The 17,510-nt window shown below is 44.8% G+C and overlaps 1 protein-coding gene across 2 annotated transcripts in view; it reads left to right on the top strand.

Annotated features, from left to right (window-relative positions):
• The window catches only part of SCAF4 (SR-related CTD associated factor 4), a gene marked incomplete at its 5' end in the record, with an annotated part of 63,089 nt that overhangs the window by 23,228 nt on the left and 22,351 nt on the right, over positions 1-17,510 (top strand). For both annotated transcript variants that reach the window (XM_081088502.1, XM_081088501.1), the window contains 13 exons: positions 204-365; positions 2,179-2,314; positions 2,625-2,764; positions 3,338-3,490; positions 10,054-10,226; positions 10,564-10,672; positions 12,246-12,410; positions 12,858-12,943; positions 13,446-13,636; positions 14,355-14,455; positions 14,880-14,993; positions 15,979-16,135; positions 17,180-17,337. In XM_081088502.1, coding sequence (XP_080944628.1) covers positions 204-365; positions 2,179-2,314; positions 2,625-2,764; positions 3,338-3,490; positions 10,054-10,226; positions 10,564-10,672; positions 12,246-12,410; positions 12,858-12,943; positions 13,446-13,636; positions 14,355-14,455; positions 14,880-14,993; positions 15,979-16,135; positions 17,180-17,337 — 1,845 coding nt within the window. The remainder of the gene's footprint in view (positions 1-203; positions 366-2,178; positions 2,315-2,624; positions 2,765-3,337; positions 3,491-10,053; positions 10,227-10,563; positions 10,673-12,245; positions 12,411-12,857; positions 12,944-13,445; positions 13,637-14,354; positions 14,456-14,879; positions 14,994-15,978; positions 16,136-17,179; positions 17,338-17,510) is intronic.

The following is a 17,510-nucleotide window of genomic DNA, read 5'->3' as shown; positions in this document are numbered from 1 at the left end:
AGAAAAGTAAAGTACGGGGTCTGAAATACCAAGAAAATAGCAGCGCTGTATAGACTGGGAAGTTGGCAAGCTGGCCATTAAGACAGCTAAACATTCGAGTCATTTCTAAATAGAAAGAACCATTAGCATACAGTTTCATTAACGTGAGATTAATGGGTGTCAAATTGCTTTCTTGTATTGACTTTACATCTTTATCTTTGTAGTGTAAACCAGAATACAAGGTTCCAGGGTTATATGTCATCGACTCAATTGTACGACAGTCTCGTCACCAGTTTGGAACCGATAAAGATGTTTTTGGGCCAAGATTCTCTAAAAACATAACCGCCACATTCCAATATTTATATCTTTGTCCATCTGAAGATAAGGTATAGTTAATATAATTTTTTAATTAAGACTTTTGTTTTCATTTCTGTTTATTTGGATCTAGATCTGTTTAAACGTATTTTAGCTATTTGAAGCCTATTGTAGTATTAGAAAGAAATCATAGTAATCTCTGAACTTGAAATAAAATCCAGTTTTTTCTATAGTTTTTTCTCATATTTATTTTTCTTGTAAAATTCTTTAGGAAAGTCATATTGTTGAAATATGAAAGCACCATTGTGGTTTTTGCTTGTTTGTTTTTTTTTAAATATTATTGATTTCAGCGAGAAAGGGAGAGGGCGAAAGATGACAACATCAGTGATGAGAGAGAATCATTGATTGGCTGCCTCCTGCACACACCCCCTACTGGCGTTCAAGCCCACAACCCGGGCATGTGCACTACCTTCTGGTTCATAGGTTGACACTCAACCACTGAGCCACACTGGCTGGGCAGGACCATTGTGGGGTTTTTGGGTGTGTGTTTTTTAAAAAATATATTTTATTGATTTTTCATAGAGAGGGGTGGAGAGGGATAGAGAGTTAGAAACATCGATCAGCTGCCTCCTGCACACTTCCTACTGGGGATGTGCCTGCAACCAAGGTACATGCCTTTGACCAGAATTGAACCTGGGACCCTTCAGTCCACAGGCTGATGCTCTATCCACTGAGCCACACCGGTAGGGCGGGAGGACCATTGTGTTTTAAAGAAGACATTGTTGGAAAGATTCACTTGTAGTTGAGTGACAAGGACATTCTGTGGTAGAGAAAGGCAGGGCTCATCTCAGATGGCTGCGCATTCCAGAAGGAAGGGGCAGTGTGGGGTGGCTCTGCCTGGCAGACAGAGGTGCGGGAGCATCAGCGGTATCGTTAGCAGCCAGACTGCAGCATCCGATTCCGCACGTGCGTCGCTGGTTCTGCAGACAGGGACTCCAGGAGGCGGAGCAGGGCCCTGGTGAGTCTCTTCCGAGGCGTGAAGAATGGAGACCTTTACAGTAAACAGCATGTGAATCTGAGTGTGTGGGTTCTGTGTGTATATTGGAGGGTGCTCTTGTGGGAAAAGTACACACAGAAAGAAGAGCCTCAGTCCTTGGGTAGGAGACGAGAGTTACGCCCTAAATAATACCTCTCAGGTCCTTCATACTTACCTGTCCACAAACTGCTTGCCTATCCTCTACTGGTCAGTTTCTTAACTGTCGCAGTTGTTATAATCATCCTAAGTAAATTCTTCAGTTCTATAACTTTTTTTGTCAGTGATGGATGGGGTTTCTTTTTAACCATAAATAAAGCCTGAAAATTTTAAATACATTTCTCTATTAAATAATCAATTTCTTTTGATTCTGTAGGTTATATTACTTTTGTTTCCTTTTTTCCCTTCTCTGTTTCGTATTGTAGATTATACTGCTGAAGAAAGGCTGATTAGTTTAATGAGGCTGTGATTCTGACAATAGATTTTATTTTCCTAGGCCCTAGCCAGTTTGTCTCAGAGGATAAAGCATTGGCCTGCGGATTGAAGGGTCCCGGGTTTGATTCTGGTCAGGGGCACATGCCCAAGTTGCAGGCTCGATCCCCAGTGTGGGGTGTGCAGGAGGGAGCCGATCAAATAATTCTCTGTCATCATTGATGTTTCTATCTCTCTCTCCTCCCTTCCTCTCTGAAATCAATAAAAATATATTAAAAAAAAAAAAAAACACAGAAAGAAACGCCTTAGTATGGAAAAATTGGCATGAGGTTATTGTATTTCTCTCTTTTTTTGGTAAGGTGTAATAAATTACTTATGCAAATATTAATTGTGTATTCACGTTTTCTCACACATAACAGAGTAAAATAGTCCGTGTGCTGAACCTTTGGCAAAAAAATGGAGTCTTCAAAATTGAAATTATCCAGCCCCTTCTGGACATGGCCGCGGGAAGCAGCAGCGCTGTCCCGGGGGCCGACAGTGTCGCTAACAATGAAGGTGAGCGGCTCTGAGCTGTGGGCGGGCGGCCTCTGCAGGCGGAGTGGGTCTGTTTCCTCTGCGGGACTTTTCCCGGGAGGAAGCTTGAGCTCGCGTCGCATCGTGGAGGGATGGCTTCTTCCCATAATTATTCGTAATGAAGATGAGGCCCTTCCCGCACTTGTTCCAGCATCGACTCTAGCAGCGCAGTCTCTGTTTTTCTCTGTGTTAAACTGAACGGACGCTGTTTTGGGGAAGAAGCTTAACGGAGTGTAAAAAAAAATTGGCAGGTTAAAGTGTTCTTAGCCCTTCATGACCTCTTCTTTCTTAGGTTCGCCGCCTCCTGCAGTTAAAGTTTCTTCTGAACCCCCACTGGTCACTACAAACTCTGTGCCATCCGTCCAGCAGCTGCCCAGTTCGGACGCTTTTGCTGCTGTGGCCCAGCTGTTCCAGACGACCCAAGGGCAGCAGGTAAGCGGCCGGAGCGGGAGTGTTTGCCGTGGGCACTGGTGCGGGTCCTTGTTTCTCTTCCGGACAATGAGCACATTCGAGGGAGGAAGTGGTGCTCTCCAGCTAGAAAGGCCTGGCTGGACGGACAGCGCGGGGTGAGGGGTGGAGAGTGAGCGGGCCACAGAGCGGCAGTGCCCTTGGAGGAGAACGAGCCGCAGGACGCCCAGCGGCCGGGGCTGCTCACAGGTCTAACGTTGCAGGCTGGTTTCAAGTTACTTGAATCGGAGATGATGTTTACATTTTCCAAAACCATATATTTACCTTGCTCACAATTCAGTTTCTTTCCTCTTCTTTTTGACCATTATTTTCTACCAGTGGGGTTGTCAACATCCATTTTTAACTTTAAGCAACACAGATTGTATCCTTGCTATATTCATTCACAGCAAACCTAACAGTATTAAAGTGTTGACTCTTTTTTCTAGTTTACTCTGTGCCTATGCTATTTTGGGTCACCTTTAAGCTTTTGTAGTAAAATGTCTTTGATACAATGATTACACTTGGAGAGGTGGTTTATCGGTTTTGCCATTCTTTAAGCTTCAGCAGATCCTTCAGACTTTTCAGCAGCCTCCAAAACCACAGTCTCCCGCCATTGACAATGCTGTGATGGCTCAGGTTCAGGCCATCACAGCTCAGTTAACGACAACTCCGGCAGCACCGCCTGAGCAGAAGGCCACGGCGTTTGACAAGGTACGCTTCTCACCACACCACCCGTGTGCATGTCACTCACTTGTGATGTTGGAGTTGGCCCTTCTCTAGCGTCTCTGTGGCTTGTTGGTTTTATTATTTGTGCTTTCAGGTATTCCCCCACAACATCAAAACAGTGTTTTAATTCTGGTTACAAATTTATATAGACTCATTGCAAAGTTTTTCCATAAATAAAGAAATAAAGGATGAAAAGTAAAAGTGGACAGTGTAAAGGAAAGTGAACAGAGCGTGTACTGTTAAGCCCGTGCGTGGCGTGACGACTGGAACGTTCTGCTGCGCCTCTTTTCAGAGTTTCCTTGTTGGGGACGGGTGCCTTTCAGCTCACTCACTTTGGTCTTAATCATCTTAGCTCATCTTTGTGGTGGTGCCGTGAAGGTGGGTAGATTTAGGTCTGCATTTTCGCTTGTTAGCCCCCGTCCATGACCTGGACACATCGCTGTTTAGCTGTCCCCCTTTCAGTAGGCATTTACACTGCTTCCCGGTTTTGCTGTTAACAACCCTAGTTGCAATGTCCGTACGAGGGTGTGGGTTGTGCGGTGTCTTCATGCTCTGTTGGCCTTGCCATCTTCAAGGGGCCGCGCTCAGGGTATAGATGTGTTGAATAAGCATAGCTCCGAGCTTCGGGTTGAAATGTTTTTTTTTTGTTTGTTTGTTTGTTTTTTTGATTATTTCCCCCTTTTAATTTCCCAGAATATAAATTTGGAAAAACAAAAACAAAACTAGGGTACAATTGAGATGATAGTATTTCAGCAATGATCATGCTACAAAATCTAATTCTTTTTTTTTAATTAAATCTTTATTGTTCAGATTATTACATTTGTTCCTCTTCCCCCCCCCCCAATAACTCCCCTCCTCCCAGTTCCCGCCCCACACTCCGCCCTCACTCCCCACCCACTGTCCTCATCCATAGGTGCACGATTTTTGTCCAGTCTCTTCCCGCATCTCCCACACCCCTTTCCCCCCCAAGAATAGTCAGTCCATTCCCTTTCTATGTCCCTGATTCTATTATAATCACCAGTTCATTCTGTTCATCAGATTATTTATTCACTTGATTCTTAGATTCACTTGTTGATAGATGCATATTTGTTGTTCATAATTTGTATCTTTACCTTTTTCTTCCTCTTCCTCTTCTTAAAGGATACCTTTCAGCATTTCATATAATCCTGGTTTGGTGGTGATGAACTCCTTTAGCTTTTCCTTATCTGTGAAGCTCTTTAGCTGACCTTCAATTCTGAATGATAGCTTTGCTGGATAAAGTAATCTTGGTTGTAGGTTCTTGGTATTCATCACTTTGAATATTTCTTGCCACTCCCTTCTGGCCTGCAAAGTTTCTGTTGAGAAATCAGCTGACAGTTGTATGGGTATTCCCTTGTAGGTAACTGAGTTTCTTTCTCTTGCTGTTTTTAAGATTCTCTCTTTATCTTTTGCTCCTGGCATTTTAATTATGATGTGTCTTGGTGTGGTCCTCTTTGGATACCTTTTGTTTGGGGTTCTCTGCGCTTCTTGGACCTGTAAGTCCATTTCTTTCACCAGGTGGGGGAAGTTTTCTGTCATTATTTCTTCAAATAGGTTTTCAATATCTTGCTCTCTCTCATCTTCTGGCACCCCAATAATTCTGATGTTGGTACGCTTGAAGCTGTCCCAGAGGCTCCTTACACTATCCTCGCATTTTTGGATTCTTTTTTCATTTTGCTTTTCCGGTTGGGTGTTTTTTGCTTCTTCGCATTTCAAATCATTGACTTGATTCTTCCGCTCCTCTGGTCTGCTGTCGGGCGTCTGTATAATATTCGTTATTTCAGTCCGTGTATGCTTAATTTCTAGTTGGTTCCCCAATATAAGATCGAGGGTCTCATTAGTTTTCTTGTAGATCTCAGTAAGTTTATCGGCGGCTTCTAAACAGTTCTTGAGAGACCTTAAAAGTGTGGTTCTAAACTCTATATCTTCCATTGACAATTTCGTCCTGTTTCTTTGTCTCCGCATTTTGTTATGCTTCCTTGGTGCACCCCCTAGTGGTCTTTGTGCACAGTCTTATAGTTAAACCTTGATTGTTGTAGCTAATACCAGGGAGGGTTTGACCTCCAGGCCAAGTGGCTATGAGAATCAGCTGTGTCTGCAGTGAGAGAACTTCTGTCCTCTAGGGAGGTGCTAATCTAGCCTTTGCCTGAGGCTATCCGGCAAATGCCTCTGTGCAGGGCTTGGGCGGGGCGGGTCGCACAGGATCAACTGGGTGGGCCGGAGAGAGCAGTTATGGCGGCTCTTAGTCCTGTCCCCAGGGGTTCTGCCTCTCTGAGTCCCAGCACCCGCTGTAAACCTCGGAGAGAAAGCTGCATTCGCTCTGACCGAAGCCAGACAGTCCCACTTCTCCCGTTTGAGTCTGGGTCCCCAAAGACTCGCCTGTATCTGGAGCTCAGAGTCTGCGACTCCCTCCCGATTGAAAACGCCAACCGCGCCCTCCTCCGCCAGCCTGCTCCGCGCACTCCGCACCTCAGAATTTGACTTCAGCACTGTGCCTCCTCTGAGTGTCCGTATGCGTTTCTCTTTCCTCCTAGTTGTAGGACTTCCACTCAGCCAGCGTTCCTGTGGTTCTGGGTGATGTCCGTTCCGTTTTTTAGTTTCACTTTTGAAGTAGTTGTTCAAGGCAGCAAACTCCGGCGTTAACCTATGCCGCCATCTTGGTTCTCCCCGGCTTGAAATGTTAACCCAGATCACTCCACTCTGGTCGTCTTATCACTTCCTTTTTGTGGGTTTAAGGCTGTATAACATTCTATTTCGTTCTGCAGGTTTCACTACAAAAAGCACAAGTTTGAAGGTCCTAGAAATAAATGATAACTTTTAATCATCTGTGAGATTTCTCATTTCTTTCCAGCATTCTAATTTTAAGATATAATAAGTTTCATTATATCTTATGTAAAATATGCTGGTAGTTCAAATTAAGACTCTGCAGTACACACTGGTTGTCATTGTGTCTTGGTGATTGATTGATTTTTATGGATTTTATTTTATAGAGAGGAAGGGGGGAAGAGAAACACCTGCTGCTGTGCTCCTTATGTGTGCACTCATTGGTTGGCTCTTGCATGTGCCCTGACCGGGATGGACCTGCAGCCTTGGTGCGGTGGGATGGCGCTCACCAGTGAGCTGCCGGCCAGGGCTGTGCTCTGTCTTGGGAATCTATGAATGACCACTGGTTAGAAGCAGGTTGGATAAAATGCGCGAGTGCAAAAGGCCTCCACTGTGGGAGGGGAGAACACGAATAATGCAGCATGCTCCAACCCGCTTCTCTCTGAGCAGATCTGTGTGTGCTTTCAGAACTACTTCTGTGTACATGTGAGTGTAAATGCTTCCATTTTGTGGTTTTACTCAATTTCTACTTTGTGTTTTGATTAGGAAACCTTCCCACCTGTATTTTTTAAAATTTTATATTTTCTTCTAGTGGTTTTATATTTTTGTTTTTTACATTTGTCTCTTTGGTTCCTTTGGAACCTACTTTAGAATATGGTTCAAGATAGTTAAATCTGTATAGTTTTAGAAAGAACTAATTTTCCCTCACTGTTTTTATCTGAGACTAAGTTCTCATTTATCTCTATGCTTATCTCTAGACCAGTGGCTCTCAACCTTCTGGCCCTTTAAATACAGTTCCTCTTGTTGTGACCCAACCATAAAATTATTTTCGTTGCTACTTCATAACTGTCATGTTGCTACTGTTATGAATCATCATGTAAATATCTGATATGCAGGATGGTCTTAGGCGACCCACAGGTTGAGAACCACTGCTCTAGACACTGTTCTGTCCCACTAATGTATTTGTTTATTTTGCATTATAATTTAAGTACTTGTAACTTATATGCCATATTTTATTTCCAGGTATTAAGGGCCCCCCCCCCCCCATCCCGGTTTTCTTTAGCTGTTCTTGAGCCAAGATTATAGTCAGGGTTCTCCAGGGAAACCAAGCCAGTTTATACACACAGTGTCCACCCAGAGGACAAGAAGGACAGAGGGAGGGTGGTTGATTGCTGAGGTTTTGACTCATGCAGTTGTGGAGTGGAGGTTTGCAGAGTTGACCTTCGTAGGGCAGACTGGAGGCTGGACACTCGAGGGAGAAGTTACTGTTCGAGTCTTGAGTCTGCATCCCGAAGGGCATGGCTCTGTTGCGTCTTGAGGATTCCTTCTTCAGGAAACCTAAGTTCAACTGATTGGTTGGGGCCACTCAAGTAATGGAGGGTATTTCTTTATTCAGAGTCCACTAATATAAACGTTAGTCACATTAAAAAGATCTTCACAGTTCCTCTAGACCAGTGGTTCTCAACCTTCTGGCCCTTTAAATACAGTTCCTCATGTGGTGACCCAACCATAAAATTATTTTCGTTGCTACTTCATAACTGTCATGTTGCTACTGTGACGAATCGTCATGTAAATATCTGACATGCAGGATGGTCTTATGCGACCCCTGTGAAAGGGTCGTTCGACCGCCAAAGGGGTCGCGACCCACAGGTTGAGAACCGCTGACCTAGGGTAATATTTGACCAAACAGCTGGACACCATAACCTAGCCAAGTTGACACATAGTTAACCAGCTCAGCATACTTTTCCAGGTGAACTTGGCATAAGTCTTAGAATTCATGAGTTTATGGGTTAGTTTAAGAAGTACTGATAGTTTTTTACACAGTCTCCATATACTGCAATGTCTTTTTTTTTTATGTGTTCAGTACATTTGTTTTATTTATTCTTAGGTATTTTTCAGGTTTACTGTTACATAACATTTCATTTGGTTAATGATGACATAGTGCAAAAGCTTTCGATTTTTATTTTATCCTGTAAAATGGTCATGGTATTAAACACCTAATTTTATAGTTGGTTCTCTGCTTTTGAAGGTAGCTGCTTTTTTTACTTTTCCCCTTCTACATCTCTGCCTGTTTCTTTCCCCTTTTGTAACGCACTGGTGGCTAGGACTCCAGGAACAAGCTGCACAAAGGCCCTGATCGTGGCTCCCCACCTTGTTCCTGTGAGGAGTGTTCCTCTAATGCTTGACCTGAAGTGGGTTGTTTTTATGTCACGTTTGGGAAAAGGAATTCTTTGCTCTTTCTGTTGCTAAAAATGTCCGTCTTTAGCGAGTCAAACTGAACAGTTGGTTTATTTCAGCTGATCCATAGATCTTCAGGTGCCTAAAAAGCAACAAAAATGTATTTTTGGATAGATATTATTGTCCTTTTTTTAATTGTTTCAAATCTTTTCCAAAGCAATAGGTATAGACCTTAAGACTTTAAATGCACATTTATATGTGATAAACTTTAGAGATCATAGGTTTTGTTTTTTTGTAGGCAGTTTAGATCTGAGTTTTAAATTTGGCTTTATTCTGATGTTGAGTTACTTAGATATTCCGTGTGCACCACTGTGAAACAGTGATGGTAGCGCCTGTATTTGATTGCCGCAAGGGCTAAATAAGCTAATGTGTGAAACAGCAAGATGCCTGGGTCATGTTGGATCACTCAGTTACAGTAAGAACCTTAAATCTCATGGCCTAGAATTAGAAAGAAACATGTGTTGTCCCTTCCTCGTTCAGAAATCTTCTGTTGAGTAAAGTTCTAGCCGAACTATCACAGAGCCCCACAGATTTAGGAATTTGAGGTTGGAAATCCATGAACAGAATGGACCCAGCTTAAGAGTGGAGATTGCTCATTGGACGCCAGAGACTGGGGCTTTGAAGTCAAAAAGACCGTGTCTGCCTCCTGAGTCTGCATTCACTGTACCATCCTGGTTATATTTCTCACTGTCCTGAGCTTTAGTTTTCTTGTTTGTAAAAAGAAGAAAGTCTGTCTACATTGCATGCTTTCGTGATGGTGAAGTGTGTGCGATCTACCAAAACAGTAGCGGGTGTGTATTGCACAACTTCCTTTCTGAGCAAATGTGATGGTAGCTTCCATGGCTCTTCTGGACATGTGGTCTGGTGGAGTGCCTTGTCCGTTTGTCCCTTTTCTCATGGACGTGCCTGGTCATCTGAAGGGAGCCGGGAAGCTCTGAGAAAGAGGCTAGTGCGCAGGTGGTGAGACTCCTCCGTCAGCCCTGTCTGTGCCGTCACTTTTTCTTTTCATATGGACATACTCGTCGGCGGGCAGCCTTGGGCATTTTTCTCTGGGCATTTATCGCCATTGGGTGAGACAATCTTGGATTTTGTACATTCTGAAGCCTGCTGAAATGGACACCATTGTCATGTATGCAAAGTTCCAAAAGTTTTTTGTCTAGAAACATGACTATTTCAGTAGAATACTTAACTTGCTGAATTAATAAAGTAAGCATATAGACGATGGTCAGAAAGAAACGACCGCCTTTATAATTAGGGAAGAAAACAGAACAAAAGCTGCCTTTTTCAAATGGCATTTGTGTAAAATGGCTTGTCTGTGAGCCAGCTCCTAGGAGCACGTGGGAAAATGAGATTGTACGTGACAGTGTGGTAGGATTAGAGGTGGTGGGAACATCTGTTGTTTTTATAAAGTTTTTGTGCACTGAATGCTGTCGGAATTTTAAAGTGGAAAACCAACATCCCTGTTGCAGAAGCTACTTGATCGATTTGATTATGACGATGAGCCAGAAGCTGTGGAAGAATCGAAGAAAGAAGATGCTGCTGCCGCTGCTGCCAGCACCACCTCTGCTGCTGCCGCACCTGCTGCTGCCCCGGCCCCGCCCGCTGCTGCCGTGCCCGCCGCGTCTCCACCGCAGGCGCCCTTGTGAGTCTCCGTCGCTCAGTGCGCGTGGAGTCAGTGTGTTCACAGGCACAGGATAGGAACATGGAGTGGCAAGATCGTTTTCCATATACAGTCCTTGTCTTTTTAAAAAATGATATTTTGGGTTTTCTCCCACATGAGGAAGGGATCCTAAAAAATGTACCCAAAAAAATGGCTTTCATGTTGGGAATGGTGCTCAGTGTATTAGTTAGTATGTAGGCAAATAGACGATTCAGTAAATTGTTGATTATCAATGATTCCTGGAGAACATTCTTTATATTTCTGTATAAGTGAGGCGTGTGTTTTGGACTGGGTAAAAGGATCACTCATGCTTTTTCAGTGGGTATCCTGGAGATGGCATGCAGCAACCAGCGTATCCCCAACATCAAAATATGGATCCGTTTCAGCCGCCGATGATGGCAATGCAACAGGACCCAGTGCACCATCAGGTACAGGTGTGTTTCTTGCAGCTGAGTTTTGTCTACAGATGCTCATTCCAGCCTGCGGGCTGCACTTCACAGACCCCCATTCAGTGGCATGATTGGATAAGTAGCACCACAACTGCAGTAAACACTGTTGAGCACATAACTGATTTGAGTTGCTTTTTGCTTTAATTAAAACAAGGATGCCAAATCTTTCATGCTCCTAACTTAATAGCCAGCATTGCTGTAAAGTAGTTTAGGGAGCAGCAGGCCCTGGCCTGTGTCCGGGAGCTGGCCTGTTAGCGGCAGCGCTCTCTCCCGCGAGGAGCCTGCTCAGTGTGCGAGGAGATGCTTCCGAGGCCTTCGGCTCGGCAGGCAGGTTTGGGCCGGAGGGCTGCACTGGAAGGAGCAGAGAGCACGGGAATCGCAGGCAGTGGGTAGAGATTTGTTCATTGGATTTATTTTAGTAAATCCTCGAATTCAGAGTTTCTTAAGCTTGACTATGCATTTCAGTAAATGGGGGCAGGGAGGGGCATTTTAAAAAATGCAAATGCTGCTCGGATGGTGCGCTTGGTGGTTAAGCATTGATCCATGCACCCAGAGGTCACCGGTTCGATTCCTAGTCAGGTCCCATGCCCAGGTTGTGGGCTCGACCCCAGGGGGTGTTTAGGAGATAGCCAATCGAGATGTCTCTCTCATCGCTGTTTCTATCCTTCTCTCTCTAAAGTCAATAAAACATTTTTTTAAAAGTGCAAATCCTGGCCCTCCAGTGCTACAGTGAATATAGAGACTGGTTTTAATTGTGCAGTGATTCTGCTGTACAGCTAGTCCTGGGAGTAACACTTGATGGCCTGAGTTTAGGCGAGGTTCTAAGAAATCTGTCCTGACTATACTCATCTTACTCACATCACTCTCAGTCCATTTTACACATTTGGTAATAGGAAGTTGATATCGATATTTTAATGACTTGATGAAGTTTGAAAAGTATTTTATAAGCCTATTTAAAATATGAAGAAAACCTATGAACTTATTTCCAAATGTTTTAACAGTTACTGAAAGTTTATAAATAATTTAGAAAGAATACTTATTTTGTGACATAATTATATTTGTAATTGTATTGACATTGGAATGACACATGCAGAAATATGTTAAGTTGTGGTTTACTCTCGTTGTTATATTTGAAATCCTAAAAGTAGGCATGTGAGATGGACGTCTCCTTAGAGAATGAACCTGCACGCCAGTGCTTCTAGCCTCTTCCAAAAATCAGAGAATCTCTGGTTTTAAGTTCAGTCTGTCACATGGTTTCCTCACAATAAATGAAGTTATATCTTTAAATATGTAAACCCCAAACCTGTGTGTTTATAATTTAAAATGAGCCGTGGGATTTTTAACCTGCACATATACTTGGATGTGTAACAGTTCTTTGAGTAATGATGATTTGTGGAATTTGCTAATTACTGTTGTGTGTCATTATTATTTTTCCTTGATAAAAATTTATTTGAAAGTATTATTTTAGTTTCATATTAAATTCGGGGCTTTAAAATTGGTTTTTGGTAGCTGTTATTTAAAATCTACGCATACCCTTTCTTTCAAAACCAAGGTTCCACTTCCTCCTAATGGACAGATGCCGGGGTTCAGCCTTCTGCCCCCGCCTGCGTTCCCCGCCCTGGCTCCGCCTGTGCTTCCTCCCGCTGCCCCCGTGCAGCAGCCGTTCCAGGCCCCCTTCCCGGCCCCCAGTGAGCCTCTCGCACAGAAAGCCCAGCAGGTAAAAGCTCCCTTCCCGCCACTGAGGACCTTCAGTGCCGGGACTGATGTTCTGGTTCCTACCTATTGGCTTGTCATCTGCAGTTTTGAATGTGAAGAAAGATTGACCTTGGACACACATTTGCCTCTCTGCCCCACGTTTCTCACCTGTAAAATGGGCGTAATTGAGGATTGGGATAGAGGATAGAAAGCTTAACAGGTACCTCAGGATGGCCTATTGGAACAGTGTTGTCACCTGCACGAAGCCATTTCCGAAAGGAGAGTGTGTCCTCTAGCCTCATAAACAATGTAAAGGTTCTTACACTGAAGGCAACTGGGTCTCAAGTAACCCAAAGGGGACTGCTCCAGGTCAGGAGACTGGAATGGAATGTTTTTAGGTTTCGTCCTGTGCCTTATTTATAATTTTCCTTTTCTCATTTAATGATAGCTGTTTGTTTTGTTTTTAAAGGAAATGAAAGTAGAACAGCCTTGTATTCAAGAGGTGAAGCGGCATATGTCTGATAACAGAAAGTCGAGATCTAGGTCAGCATCCAGGTAATTTATGGAAAATGTTTTTCCAATCCTATGTGTCTTAGGAGGCATAGAGTTGGATTGGTTCCCAGCTGGGTGAATAGAGGGCACTTGGTGTGTTTGTGTGCCTGTGTGTGAGTTGGAGCAGAAGCACCTGCACGGCGTTCTGAGGTCAGTGGTCTCACCCCCATTTGTTCCCTGGGAGTTGCCGGGACGCCTGTGTACAGATCGTTACACGGCATTGTAATTGCCGCAGCGAAGAGGGCGGCTGAGAAGGCAGGTAACAGCTGTGCTGCAGGCGTGTAGTTAGTGCAGCGCTGGAGGCCTCGGCGGTGAGAGCACTTCCATAAGCTGCCAGCCTTCTTCCTTCAGTCGTTTCAATAGACTCTTTCCCTGCTGTTGGTTTCTTACGTATTCACACGTTAAATTACCTGCTTTATATTTTTATTTCTTCGAATTAACACGTGCTTACCTGCCTAAAACTTTTTCTTCATGTGCTGTCCATTCTAACTCCTGAAAATACTAGGTCACCAAAAAGGAGGCGCTCTCGATCTGGTTCTAGATCTCGACGGTCTCGGCATCGACGCTCTCGATCTCGGTCCCGAGACAGACGCCGCCATTCTCCTCGCTCCCGATCCCAAGAAAGACGGGACCGCGAGAAAGAGCGAGAGCGCCGGCAGAAAGGCCTTCCCCCCGGCAAGCCCGAGACCGCGAGCGGTACGTCCCCTTTGCAGTCAGGCTTCTGCGTGACTTCTTCACGTTGTGGATTTAAAGTGTCTCCTGATTGTTAGCAAAACACTGCTTTATCCTGTCTCGTTAGCTGACTGTATACTCTTGGATTTGCTTTTTCGTTAAGCCAGCTGTAAAGCAGCAGTGAGGAGTGAGTGTGGGAAATACACATTCTAGCCAACCTCATGCACAGTGGGAAGGTTTTATTTACCTTTTCCACTAGAATCACTAATCCCCTCTTACTTTCTGAAGATTTCCTATTACAGACGGCATTATCTTGCATTGCTCCCTGAATCTCTAATTGCATGAAGTCTGGGTAATAGTGTGTGTGCTGCATCGGGAGCTAACCTGGTGTTGTCATTGGTGGCCTGGGCAGCTGCGAGGCTTCTGACCCCGGGGCACGCGCGGCAGGTGGAGGGCTGGTGCGCACGGTGAATGCAAGCACCTCACTGGCTGGGCTCAGGGTCAGGATCAAGTCTCGGGTCTGCCCGCGGAGGCAGTTTGCTTTAACGCTTGTGTGTGTTCACTATTCTGGTTTCAATTCTGGAAGCAGCACCGCAGTTTCTAGAATATTTAAACGTACTAGTATATGGGACTTGCTACTCAAGCCTGAGGTCACTCGTGCTGGTTCTGTAGTGATTTTCTGATGTCGGGTGCAGTGGTTCGCTGTCAGGTGTGTGTGTTTCTGACGGCAGTTTCCTCTCAGTTTGTAGCACTACACTCTGGGTGGGACAGCTGGACAAAAGGACGACTCAGCAGGACGTTGCCAGTCTCTTAGAAGAGTTTGGTCCAATTGAATCGATTAATGTGAGTATTTATTAAATTACTTAATGACAGTGGACAGATGTGATTGTCATTTCATAAAATTAAGGATTGGGACCTCAGTTAACATTTTCCCAGGTTTTGTAGACAGTGTGGCTAGAGTTTAGGGGTTCTGAGTCCGTGTTTAGCATTCTCTGCTTTTAATCATGTATCTTTTAATAACCACGTTTAAAACCTTTTTCTAGAAAAGTCTTTATGTAATAAAGCTTAGGGGACTGTCGGCTCCTTAATAACTGGCAATTGAGACCAAACGTACATTGCCAGTTGACGAGGTGTTTACTCTCTGGTGACGGAGCGCTGGCGTGACCGGGGAGATGGGTCTGGCTGGGCTGTGGGAACTGGTGACTTGTATCTTGTTGTTCTTTGATGTTATGCCCATATTTTCTCACACGGAAATCTCCTGGAGCAGATGATTCCTCCCAGAGGCTGTGCCTACATTGTTATGGTGCACAGGCAAGACGCCTACCGCGCCCTGCAGAAGCTGAGCCGAGGGAACTACAAAGTGAACCAGAAGTCCATAAAGGTACCGTGTTCTACCTGAGACTCCGTTGTCTTAAACTGTAACATTGGACAGAAGCATATTTCATATGCATCTTTTAAAAAAGTTATCTGTTAAGGTTACCAAATTTTAAATGTTAGATTCATGGTAGAATTTTTAATTTTTTAAAACGTAGATAGAGCAAGCCTTCAAGGTATTAGTGCCTTAAATATAATATTTATTTATTTTTATTTTTTAAATATATTTTTATTTCAGAGAGGAATAGAGAAGGCTAGAGAGATAGAAACATCAATGATGAGAGAGAATCCTTGATGGGCTGCCCCCTGCATGCCCCACACTGGGGATTGAGCCCACAATCCAGGCATGTGCCCTGACTGGGAATCTAACCATGATCTCCTGGTTCATAGGTTGACACTCAACCACTGAACCACACTGGCTGGCTTAAATGTAATATTTAGTAAAATATTTTATCTTGTTATTTAAAAATTTTTGGATGTAAAGTTTGTCATTTTTCTTAGAATTAACTGTGAAAAGTCTTCAACAAAGATAGAAAAAAAGATGAAGATAAATGGGTATTCTTCCCTGCGGGGGCACAGGCAGTGCTTCCTGGGTGTCATAGCACTGCCCTGGGATTGGCCACAGAGTGGCTTTGTCTAACGCTGGATCATCCCAAGTCCCTGGCTTCCGAGAGTGGGCCCCGTGTGCTGGGTTGCCCAGGGGAGTTGGCAGTTGCCCTGATTAACTTTTGTCTTTTCTCTAAGTCTTATGCTGACTGGGTTGTGGGGTGATGGAGGAAGTTGGTAAGGAGGAGGTGCCAGTTACATTTCCATCCTAAGACAGCGGAAGACAAGTGGGCACCACTTTGCTGGTGGCAGATAAGGCCCAGGACAGTGAGGCCAGATGCCCCTGCCCAAGTAGAACGGGGCAGTAGAATGGGGGGAACTGAACTCTCGAACCTCACAGCGTTCCCTGTGTCCCTTTCTCTCCATATTGAATTCGTGGTGAACAGATCGCCTGGGCCTTAAACAAAGGCATCAAGGCGGACTACAAGCAGTACTGGGACGTGGAGCTGGGTGTGACCTACGTTCCTTGGGACAAAGTGAAGCCTGAGGAGCTGGAGGGCTTTTGTGAAGGAGGCATGTTGGACAGTGACACGCTTAACCCAGGTAACGCGGTGCTGGCGTATGTAAAATCCAGGCGTGCGGTGTGTGCGACAGATGCTTCTTTCCATGATGAAGCATTTTTTTGAGATTTTTCAAGTACCACGTGTGCCATTCTCTCCGTGATAAACCAAGGGCACGGTGACTAAGATAGATGTGGTCTTTGCTCTTCTGCAACTTACAGTAAGTGGAGAGATGCAGATCCAAAGTAAACAGTGACTGATCGTGGGTCAGACAGACCCAATGAGCCCTAACCTGGTCGTCGTCGACACTGTGCTGTAATCCAGTGCTTTGTAGTAATTTCTTTGAAAATGTGTGAATGTCCAGAAAAGTCGTGGGAAGTAGGTGTGTATGGCAAGGAGGTGCAGTTGTGTGTGGTCAGGTCTATGAGAGATGCCAGGCTGGGATTGCAGGGGGAAAGTGGCAGCGGCTCTGGGCATTACCTGGAGAGGGTCCGGGAACTGATGCGGGAGGGGCACAGGGTGGCGTGGCCGGGGAAAGGGCTGCTGGGGGGAGTGTAAGCAGGAGCTGTGGCTGGAGCCACGGGAGGAGTTGGTGCTGGACGACTGCTCCCAGACCCTTCCCTGCACGGTGCATGGTGCTTCACTTACACACACAGCCGTGTGGGAGGCAACAGGGCCCAGGGTCTGCTGTGTGCCTGGCATTCTGGGAGGCTCCTCCCTCCCCGATCCTTTGTCCAAACAAGAACCTAGGCTAGGCATCTCTGCCGCTTATTGAGGTACAGGCCTGGGACAGATTGTCTTTGTTTTCCTCATAACATGGGACTCGTCATCATAATAGAACGACTTCCAGGCGGTGGTGAGAGTTGCATTGCTTAGTGTGTATAAAGGGCCTGGCACACAGCGAGCAGTGGCTTTTTGCATGTTGCTAATTTAAATCCTATTTATAAGGTTAGCATGGGCATTTCTTTAATAGACCACTGGGTGTTTTTATTTTTATTTTAATCAACATTTCAAAAATCCCTTCTGGATTTAAAGTTTTAACTTAACATGGTAAGCTGCTATTGTTAAATTTCTTTAACTCCCGTAGAGTGGAAAGGAATTACCAAGAAGCATGAGAATGAAGTTGCTCAGAACGGAGGGGCAGAAAGCTCACACGCAGAACCAGTGTCACCCATACCCAAGCCTGTGCCGGTGCCCGTCCCTCCTATGCCCGTCCCCGCACCTATCACAGTACCTCCTCCGCAGGTGAGAGGGGCGGGGCGTTCTTTCGACTTCCACGTTTCTGAAATAAACCCTCCAGATCTTACCTAGATGTATGTCTGCATTCATAGAGACCCGAGTCATAAATGTGGGTTACTTGTCATATTTTGATATGTCCAACCTGTTGCTTATAAGCTCTTTAGCACATTTTTAAATAA

Source organism: Myotis nattereri (genome assembly GCF_964212035.1).
Source record: "Myotis nattereri genome assembly, chromosome: 3".
Taxonomy (NCBI): domain Eukaryota; kingdom Metazoa; phylum Chordata; class Mammalia; order Chiroptera; family Vespertilionidae; genus Myotis; species Myotis nattereri.
The sequence above is the reverse complement of the archived record's forward strand: the minus strand, read 5'-3'. Positions and strand labels throughout refer to the sequence as shown.